Genomic DNA, 10492 nt, shown 5'->3' with positions numbered 1-10492 from the left:
TGCTGTACTTAAGGTTCCTAAGAGCACAGTGGCCTCCATAATCCTTAAATGGAAGACGTTTGGGACGACCAGAACCCTTCCTAGGGCTGGCCGTCTGGCCAAACTGAGCTATCGGGGGAGAAGAGCCTTGGTGAGAGAGGTACAGAAGAACCCAAAGATGACTGTGGCTGAGCTCCAGAGATGCAGTCGGGAGATGGGAGAAAGTTGTAGAAAGTCAACCATCACTGTAGCCCTCCACCAGTCGGGGCTTTATGGCAGAGTGGCCCGACGGAAGCCTCTCCTTAGTGCAAGACACATGAAAGCCCGCATGGAGTTTGCTCAAAAACACCTGAAGGACTCCAAGATGGTGAGAAATAAGATTCTCTGGTCTGATGAGACCAAGATAGAACTTTTTGGCCTTAATTCTAAGCGGTATGTGTGGAGAAAACCAGGCACTGCTCATCACCTGTCCAATACAGTCCCAACAGTGAAGCATGGTGGTGGCAGCATCATGCTATGGGGGTGTTTTTCAGCTGCAGGGACCGGACGACTGGTTGCAATCGAGGGAAGGGTGAATGCGGCCAAGTACAGGGATATCTTGGACGAAAACCTTCTCCAGAGTGCTCAGGACCTCAGACTGGGCCGAAGGTTCACCTTCCAACAAGACAATGGCCCTAAGCACACAGCTAAAATAACGGAGTGGCTTCCCAACAACTCCGTGACTGTTCTTGAATGGCCCAGCCAGAGCCCTGGCTTAAACCCAATTTAGCATCTCTGGAGAGACCTGAAAATGTCAACCAATGTTTACCATCCAACCTGACAGAACTGGAGAGGATCTGCAAGGAGGAATGGCAGAGTATCCCCAAATGCAGGTGTGAAAAACTTGTTGCATCATTCCTAAAAAGACTCATGGCTGTATTAGCTCAAAGGGGTGCTTCTACTAAATACTGAGCAAAGGGTCTGAATACTTATGACCATGTGATATTTCAGTTTTTCTTTTTTAATAAATCTGCAAAAATGTCAAAAATTCTGTGTTTTTCTGTCAATATGGGGTGCTGTGTGTACATTAATGAGGAAAAAAATGAACTTAAATGATTTTAGCATATGGCTGCAATATAACAAAGAGTGAAAAATTTAAGGGGGTCTGAATACTTTCCGTACCCACTGTATATTGATCCAAATCAATAGCTTGTTACATTCCTAATTATACAGTCAGTACCTACTTTTCTCTTCTGTTTTTTTCTGTTGTCTCACCTGTTATGTTTCACCAATTTCAAAACCAGGCAAAGTATTTAAAGTGCTGTGTAAGAGAAGCTGTCGTAAGTGTTAATTGTGTCTTCAGTCAGGACTGACCCAAGCTGTACAGGACAGTACAATTACCCTGGAACAAGCAGAGTATGAGTTCCTATCCTTTGTCAGACAGCACACCCCACCTGGACAGTGTCCCCTTGCCGGTAAGTTACTTTTTACCACTAGCAACAGAACTGACTCAATTTACTTGGCTCCTAAAGTCATGTTTTGTGATTTCTAACCCTAACCCTAACCCTAACCCTTCCCTGCAGGTAACTCTGTGCATGCAGACAAGAGATTTCTGGATAAATACATGCCACAGTTTATGTACCACCTTGACTACAGAATCATTGATGTCAGCACCATCAAGGAGCTTTGCAGGTCAGTGTTTGTGTGATGGTGAAGTGTCTGAGAGTTTGTGTACTGTTGAGCAAAATTGTGGAAACCTTCTCAGCTGTGACATTCTTTGTAAGGAGAACTTATTCTGTGACTGCTCTCTCAATCAAAAAAGCATGGTGGTACAGCATTTTCCACAGAATTAGATTCTACTTGTGGCGGCAGCTCATGGGGGTAGGGGTTGTTGTCACGCTTTCTTAAGTTTTTTTTTTTATTATTATTCAATATAGTAATAACATAGTAGGCTACTTGTGTGTTGTTCATATGACCTGTCCTTCCTGCACTAGCTGGCTCCGCCCCAGCAGCAGCATGTTGGCTGCTGCCTTCCTTTTCTCCTAACATACATCTCTCTAGTCATCCATCTCTTCCTGACCCCCTCTTGCTGCTTTAGCAGCGCTGGTTGAAACCAATATATATTCGAAATGAATCAATTAAATACCTAATTACACTTATCCAGCTGATCAGCTTTCCCACATGTTTTTTGATATTCACCTGGACTGAGAGGGCAAACATTCAGCGTTTAGGAACTAGCATTAACTTTTATTAATAATTTATTAATTAGCGTTGTGTTAAAAAAACACAGAGTACGAGCTGTCTGGAGACAGTCCACCGTCATGTGTTTGTGTGTGAGAGAGAAATAGAGTGGGGCATGGAGGGACTGTGCAATGTGCTGAAATAAGATTTAACCTACATTATTTAAATCAATATGTGTAGGGCTGTAAGGATTTTGTCAGTCGACTGTCAGTCAGCTCTTCAGTGCTGCTATTTGACTATTTGTTCTATTCTTTTTTTTAATGTACTATCAGAAAATCAACTGGTATGAATTTCATTGATGATTTCGACAACATTAACATCAGAACATATTTCTGAGCATTTAAAAAACTATGAAAGACTGCTCCATATGATGCAACATTTAAATTGCAACCAACTTAAAATGGTAATTTATAATGTTGGGCTGCCATATGGATTAGTCAGAATAATGAGACAGGTAGCACACGTATTTCTGTTGCAACAATGCTCTTATAGTTGATTTTTTTTTCTTCTGAGACATGCTTTCAGCCTAGTTTACCAACAAGTTTGAGCTTCTCCCTTCAGTTAATCACAGAGCATGTTGTCACTGTGCATTTGATGTGCACCAGCTTGAACTGTGAATGATTCCTCACTGAAGTGTCCTCCCCACGCATTTGTGTTGGCTTCCTAGTTCCGTTCAGATGGATGCATGTTGCAGAATGTGTATTACACTTTAATAGAGATGGGTAAACAAACCTGATGCATGTAACATTATGAAAAACCAGCCAAACCATCACAACAGTCTTTTCTCTTGTAAAGGTAGATCACGATGTCTGAAAACACTTCTAATAAAGTACAAATCTCACTTTTATGTGTCTTGTCCTAGTGGGTTTTGTTGTCTTCTTCTCCTTGTTCTGTAATTTCCTAATTAGATCCGACCTTAATGTACACCCATGCATCGGACAGTATCACTGTTGAACTGGGGATTCACCCCAGACCACAGGGGGAAGCACTGAGCAAATTGCTGCACCAAAATGAGGAGAGGAAGACGACAAACTACTGGCTGGGGCTGCTTTCTATTGTAATGCCCACTGGCTGATGAAAAATAAAATATAATAAAATAAAAACAAAGGCTAGAAGACTCTTAGTTGACTGACAGGTCTCTTGAGTAATGACTACTTTTTGACTATCGGGGCAGCCCCAAATATGTGGCGGTCAATGTTGATATTGTAATTTGCTAATTAGATCCGACCTTAATGTACATCCATGCATCAGACAGTGTCACTGTTGAACTGGGGATTCACCCCAGACCACAGGGGGAAGCACTGAGCAAATTGCTGCACCATAACAAGGAGAAGAAGACAACAAAACCTGGTGGGATTCAAAAACTATTTAATGAAAGGGAAGGGGGATACAATTTAAGGGGTCAGTTAAATTTAAAAATTCATGCTATATGTACAACCCAAAAAAGATTTTGTATTTCCATAAGTGGGGTAAAACTATGGAATAATTTAAGTGTAGACATAAAAAATAGTAATAGAATTGACGAGTTTAAACATAAATATAAAGGTATGTGTCAATCAAGATATATGCAAGAACAGGCTCAATGATTAATTACATTGACAACTGTGGGTGTGGTGTACACTTTGTAATAATTCTTTAGTATATTACTTGTGTGATGTAAGAATGTTAACACTGTTATAATCTTTTTTAGTATAATATGTGTGTGGGTAGAAGTGAATCATTTACTGTTTGCAAACCAATGATGGTAAGATGATGTGTGGCCTGCCACAAATTAGTCAATGTATGGGAAACACTGTGATATTGTCTTCAATGACACTGTATATGACAAGTTCAGTGCATAGGAAGATAAATATGGATTTGTGCTTTTTATGCTTTCAGACGATGGTTTCCGGAGCAATACAAGATGGCACCTCAAAAGAAAGCCACCCACAGGTAAATAACAAGAAAAATGCATCAATGCATAGTTGTATGAAAAGTGTGGCTATGCCTGGGCCAAACTTCTTTTTTTGGAGTGTAAGTTAAATACAACAGATGTTAAAAGAATGAACATTTCCTCATTTGTTAAAGCTAGAGTAAGTAACATTCAAATAGAAACATCCCCCAAAAATTTATCTTAATAGGGAAAGTTGTTGTTGAAGGTTCTTGTGACTCAAAAGCCTGGCAGCAGTGCAGAGATATTTCCTTCTAAACATTTCTGACCAGGTTGGCACTGTTGGACTTAACTGTCCTGCATGTTCGTTTCTGGAATGTGTGTAAGGTGGCCTCTGGTAACAGAGGGCAAAAGGCGGAATGTTGAGTAAAATTATTAACAAAGTTACAGTATACTTTAGGATTAGTTCTAACACATGCCTTGTTCATTAACCATATGACGCAAGGGAGTTGTTAACCCTGCATAGTCTGGTACGAACTGCCTGCTGTAGCCTGTCAAACCCAGGAAGGACAGCATTTCTTAGCACTCTTAGCCAATCAGAGAAGGCCACTGTCAAGGGTGGGAGCTCAAGCCTGTCAATCAGTATGTGAATGTGCAGGGCCCACTCTCTGCTGATGTTACTTCAGCCACTGGATGTCTTCACTATGTGTATGGCATTAAGAAATCTTAAGACTACCAGTGAATTATGGGGCTGTCATAGGCCATGGTCTTACAGCAGGACAATGACCCAAAGCAGACTTCACAAAGCACCAGAAATGGTTTCAGACAGTGAGCTGTAGAGTTCTGAAGTGGTCAGCAATGGGTCCAGGTCTAAATCCCATAGAGCAGCTGTGGAGCGATCTCAGAATAGCAGCTGGGAGAAGGAAGCCTGAGAGACCTGGAGCATCGGGCAAAAGAAGAGTGGTCCAGAATTCCAGTAGAGAAGTCGAAAAAAACTCACTGATGGTTACAGGAAGCGACTGATTTCAGTTATTTTGTCCAAAGGGTGTGCTGGCAGATATTAGGTTGAGAGTGTCAGTAATTCTGTCAAGTCTCATTTTAGAGTTCTGTGTCGAATTTACTAGATCTAGGTTTTTTTCTCTGCTTTTTGTGTTGTTCCAAAAGAAATAGATAATTACAGTACCAACGAATTTGTGATTGTAATGATTTTCTGGGAGAAGTGGCACATTGTCTGACAGAAATGCCAGTATTGTTGGCCATGACTGTATGGCACACCAGGTGTAGCGCTAAGGACCCTGTGAAGAGACACTGGTAAACACCACTATATTTTGTGTACTGTATTTTACACTACCTGATGAATTTAATGTTTTTAGTACCCTACAGAACATGACATAAGTCTTTTGTTAAAAAGTGTGTATGTTTCAGGTGTTTAAAAGAGAATTGTAGGAAACGCTGTTTCTGAAAATCTACTTGTTTAAAATTAATTTAGAGAGAAATGTTAACTGAATTAATTCAACATAGAGCTGAAACGCTCTTTTCCCATCCCTAATGCTTATAGTAGGCACATTATTTAATTGATATGGCTTAGGGTGTTATATTTGTTTTATTCAAACTTTACACATATGTGAAAGCCAGTGTAGTAGGTAATGATTTTTTTAAATCTGGCACAGTACCTGTAGGATAAGGATTATGGTTAGACAGTTCTATTGTATTAACCGTGGTCTAAACAAAAACATGACTCTGCAGTGTGAATATGCTACTTCAGGCAGTCATGTTCTAGTTTGTGTGTTTAGAGAACAAAGTGCCATCTAATGGTGACACCGTGTAAATGAACGAATAGCTCTTTAATTGCTGTGCTCACTTTGGAATCTAGACATGCCTCATCAGGCAACAGGAGAAGGAGGGCGCCTGGAAGGCTCACGGAACTGCACGCCAGCTGAAAGCCATTTAGCTGTGAAGTGCAATTTTAAGTCGCTGCATCTGTATCATCAAAATTAATATAAGGATGTTTTAAATTCTACTTAGCCTAGCAGACAGGGTTTCTGTGGGTCCTAAGGTCCAAAATCCAATAATCTGAACTTTAGGCCTGAAAAGTCATTGGGGGGGTGTGGGCCTCCAAAAGTGAAGCGCCCCAGGTGAGGATCATAATCTGGCCCTGTCTCAAAAACATCAGCAAGCCTCTACCATGGTTGACTGTGGGAATGGTGTTCCTCACCTTGTAGGCAGAGTCAAAAACAAAAGCAAACTGATACAAATCTGCAAAATCAAGATCAGAGTTTTTCTGATCTGCACTCACTTTTAAGGGTAAAAGGCATATGTATAATACAATGAAAATAGTTACAACTATTTTTCTTTTTCAGAGCTTTAGATGACATCTGGGAAAGCATTCAAGAGCTGCAGTACTACAAAGCCAATGTTTTCAAAGCATCAACAGAGGAAAAAATGTGCAAGACTGTAGAAAATGGAAGCAGCAACAAGAGTTAGCACACATACATGAGATTCTGCAGTCTTCAGTTGTATTGCTGCAATTCATCAAGAAAATTTAATCATTCACTGTGATTTGTGTCTGCATTGATTTTAGTTTGTGTTCATAGCTACCTAAAGATCCTTTGTTTTCATATTGTTCCAATGTTGTACATAGAGGTTTCATCCAAAGGAGCTAGATTGTAGTAAGACTTAATTCATACAAATCCTTTTTTCCCCTCAAATTTAAAATGGAAACAGTGAATCTGACCTTTCGTCATTTGCCATTGTGTTTATTTAGACATCTTTACTCTGGGATTGGCTTTATTGTCCCCACCCTTGTCTCCTTTTTCTACAGAACAGCACACATACTGAACATAATCCATTATGGAGTATGTAGCATGTTCACCGAGAAACGGTGACTAAGTTACACACAAAAGTTGGCATAAATATATACAGTGGGTACGGAAAGTATTCAGACCCCCTTAAATTTTTCACTCTTTGTTATATTGCAGCCATCATTTTTTTTCCTCATTAATGTACACACAGCACCCCATATTGACAGAAAAACACAGAATTGACATTTTTGCAGATTTATTAAAAAAGAAAAACTGAAATATCACATGGTCATAAGTATTCAGACCCTTTGCTGTGACACTCATATATTTAACTTAGGTGCTGTCCATTTCTTCTGATCATCCCTCAGATGGTTCTACACCTTCATTTGAGTCCAGCGGTGTTTGATTATACTGATTGGACGTGATTAGGAAAAGCCACACACCTGTCTATATAAGACCCTACAGCTCACACTGCATGTCAGAGCAAATGAGAATCATGAAGTCAAAGGAACTGCCTGAAGAGCTCAGAGACACAATTGTGGCAAGGCACAGATCTGGCCAAGGTTACAAAAAAAATGTCTGCTGCACTTAAGGTTCCTAAGAGCACAGTGACCTCCATAATCCTTAAATGGAAGACGTTTGGGACGACCAGAACCCTTCCTAGAGCTGGCCGTCCGGCCAAACTGAGCTATCGGGGGAGAAGAGCCTTGGTGAGAGAGGTACAGAAGAACCCAAAGATGACTGTGGCTGAGCTCCAGAGATGCAGTCGGGAGATGGGAGAAAGTTGGAAAAAGTCACCCATCACTGCAGCCCTCCACCAGGCGGGGCTTTAGGGCAGAGTGCCCCGACAGAAGCCTCTCCTCAGTGCAAGACACATGAAAGCCTGCATGGAGTGTGCTAAAAAACACCTGAAGGACTCCAAGATGGTGAGAAATAAGATTCTCTGGTCTGATGAGACCAAGATAGAACTTTTTAGTCTTAATTCTAAGCGGTATGTGTGGAGAAAACCAGGCACTGCTCATCACCTGTCCAATACAGTCCCAACAGTGAAGCATGGTGGTGGCAGCATCATGCTATGGGGGTGTTTTTCAGCTGCAGGGACAGGACGACTGGTTGCAATCGAGGGAAGGATGAATGCGGCCAAGTACAGGGATATCCTGGACGAAAACCTTCTCCAGAGTGCTCAGGACCTCAGACTGGGCCGAAGGTTCACCTTCCAACAAGACAACGACCCTAAGCACACAGCTAAAATAACGAAGGAGTGGCTTCACAACAACTCCGTGACTGTTCTTGAATGGCCCAGCCAAAGCCCTGACTTAAACCCAATTGAACATCTCTGGAGAGACCTGAAAATGGCTGTCCACCAACGTTTACCATCCAACCTGACAGAACTGGAGAGGATCTGAAAGGAGGAATGGCAGAGGATCCCCAAATGCAGGTGTGAAAAACTTGTTGCATCATTCCCAAAAAGACTCATGGCTGTATTAGCTCAAAAGGGTGCTTCTACTAAATACTGAGCAAAGGGTCTGAATACTTATGACCATGTGATATTTCAGTTTTTCTTTTTTAATAAATCTGCAAAAATGTCAAAAAGTTAATTTACCCAAAATTCAACATGGTGTCTTTGCCCCTCCACCATGCACGCAGGCAGCCGGAAGATGGACAAAGCCCCGAACCATAACAGGCCTATTATATCACTTTGGGCTAGCCCATACTGCTCAGGGACGCCAAACCATGACGTCTCCGGTGCCAGCTTTGCAGCTGACCATAGCAGTAGTCAAACCATGAAGAAAATCAATGTGTGATTGTCTGTTGATTGTGTGGTGTGTATCTAAGACATTCTGACATGACATCTAGTGACATGTCATGACATTAAGCATAAGAAAATATTATGATTATGATTAAACACGTCATAATAATAATAATAATAAACATTCTGTCTCCTAACAGTAATCAACTTTCTATCTAGTTATCCTTGAACATAAACGACCTGGAGTACCCCATGGGAATGACTAAGCATTTAACAGCCTGAGCTAGACATCCTGTCTACACTAAACATTTCTAATACATGAAGTGTCTAACCAATGTCTATCTGACTAAAAATACCTAACATACTGGTGACTGTGAATCAAATGGCCCACTGGAGATAAAAGATACCTTGAATATACAGTCAATAATATGCAATTAAATGTGCCAAAGAGTGGGAGAACATTCCTGAACCCTTTCGTCACCCAGGCAAAGAGCAGATATGTGGATTGACACACAGCATCTGCATTGTATTTGCTCAGGTTAAGCAGTAGCTGGTCCAGCTGGCTTGTAACAGCAATCTTCTCTGAGAGCTGGGTCTGCTCAGCTGTCCAACCGCTGACACTGTTCTACCAAGTTTGTCTAACAAAAGAAGACTATTAACAATTCTAGTGAGTCTGTAGCTGCATTATCACCAACACTAATAAAGGTTCTGTGTGGGTGTAGGAGTGACAGCAAGTCTACAGGGTCATCAGGGTGGGCACCTTCTCACTAACTGGTGTTTTGTTGAGTTGGGCCCACGACACCAAGAAGGCTCAACAGTGTGTTCCAGCATCCCAGAACCCCTCTTTGTGTGCATCCACATGCCCAAAACAGCCCTTCATCTACTCAGGCTAATTCAGGCTAACTGCTACCAAACAGTCACTAGCACAAACAAACATTTCAGCTGCTGTTTTAGGCACCAAACATTTTCTTAGCGTGCTCATGCTAACACCAGGATGTAGGCCTCAAGCCTGCCACATATATCAAACATTTTTGTTAAGCCTGTCTTCCTATGCTAGTTTGCTCCAACTTAGCAAGCGTAATGCTCACATATGTCTAAGTTTCTTCCTTTCTACAAATTACAGAAATAACACAGCCTTTGCACTCTGAAGGAGCTTTAAGGAAAAAAAGTTATTTTTAGCTTCAAAAAATCACATGGCAGAGAAAAACAAACATTTCAGCATAACAACCTTCTTCAATGTAGTGACCTAACACCACAACTCTGGTATTTCTACCCACCCCATGTGATCAGTACAGGTGCAAATGATAACACTAATTAGTGCTACTTCATATCAGGCAGCCAACCAACAAAGTTCATTAACACACATAAACCATGCATGTACAAAACAACCTCCTTCTGTTACCTCAGGTCATAATTTATACACTTGTACACCATTTACCAAACATTAAAATTCCTGATCAACTGATCACCACCTGGTGTTGAGCTGGATCCGATGGCGGGGGAGGAAGCTGGACAGACTCGGCAGACCCAAACGTATTGTGAGGGTCTGTTGGGAACGTTTAGCAGAATCCCCTGTCAGAGAGATCTTCAACTCCCGCCTCCGGCAGAGCTTTGACCAGATCCCGGGGGAGGCTGGAGATATTGAGTCCGAGTGGACCATATTCTCCACCTCCATTGTCGATGTGGCCGTTCTGAGCTGTGGCCGTAAGGTCTCCGGTGCCTGTCGTGGTGGCAATCCCCGAACCCGGTGGTGGGCACCGGAAGTAAGGGATGCCGTCAAGCTGAAGAAGGAGTCCTTTCGGGCCTGGTTGGCTGGTGGGACTCCTGAGACAGCTGACAGGTACCGGCAGGCCAAGCGGGCTGCAGCCCAGG

General features: G+C 41.9%; 1 protein-coding gene across 1 annotated transcript in view; it reads left to right on the top strand.

The window, feature by feature from the left end:
* smfn (small fragment nuclease) overlaps positions 1 to 6802 on the top strand; it is a 16657-nt gene extending 9855 nt beyond the window's left edge. The window contains exons 4-7 of the mRNA XM_020621733.1: positions 1322 to 1433; positions 1542 to 1650; positions 4078 to 4131; positions 6430 to 6802. Of these exons, the coding sequence (XP_020477389.1) occupies positions 1322 to 1433; positions 1542 to 1650; positions 4078 to 4131; positions 6430 to 6553 (399 nt within the window). The 3' untranslated portion in view covers positions 6554 to 6802. The remainder of the gene's footprint in view (positions 1 to 1321; positions 1434 to 1541; positions 1651 to 4077; positions 4132 to 6429) is intronic.
* Positions 6803 to 10492: the final 3690 nt, after the last annotated feature.

Source organism: Monopterus albus, unplaced genomic scaffold, assembly GCF_001952655.1.
Source record: "Monopterus albus unplaced genomic scaffold, M_albus_1.0 scaffold267.1, whole genome shotgun sequence".
NCBI classification, from domain to species: Eukaryota; Metazoa; Chordata; class Actinopteri; order Synbranchiformes; family Synbranchidae; genus Monopterus; species Monopterus albus.
The sequence above is the reverse complement of the archived record's forward strand: the minus strand, read 5'-3'. Positions and strand labels throughout refer to the sequence as shown.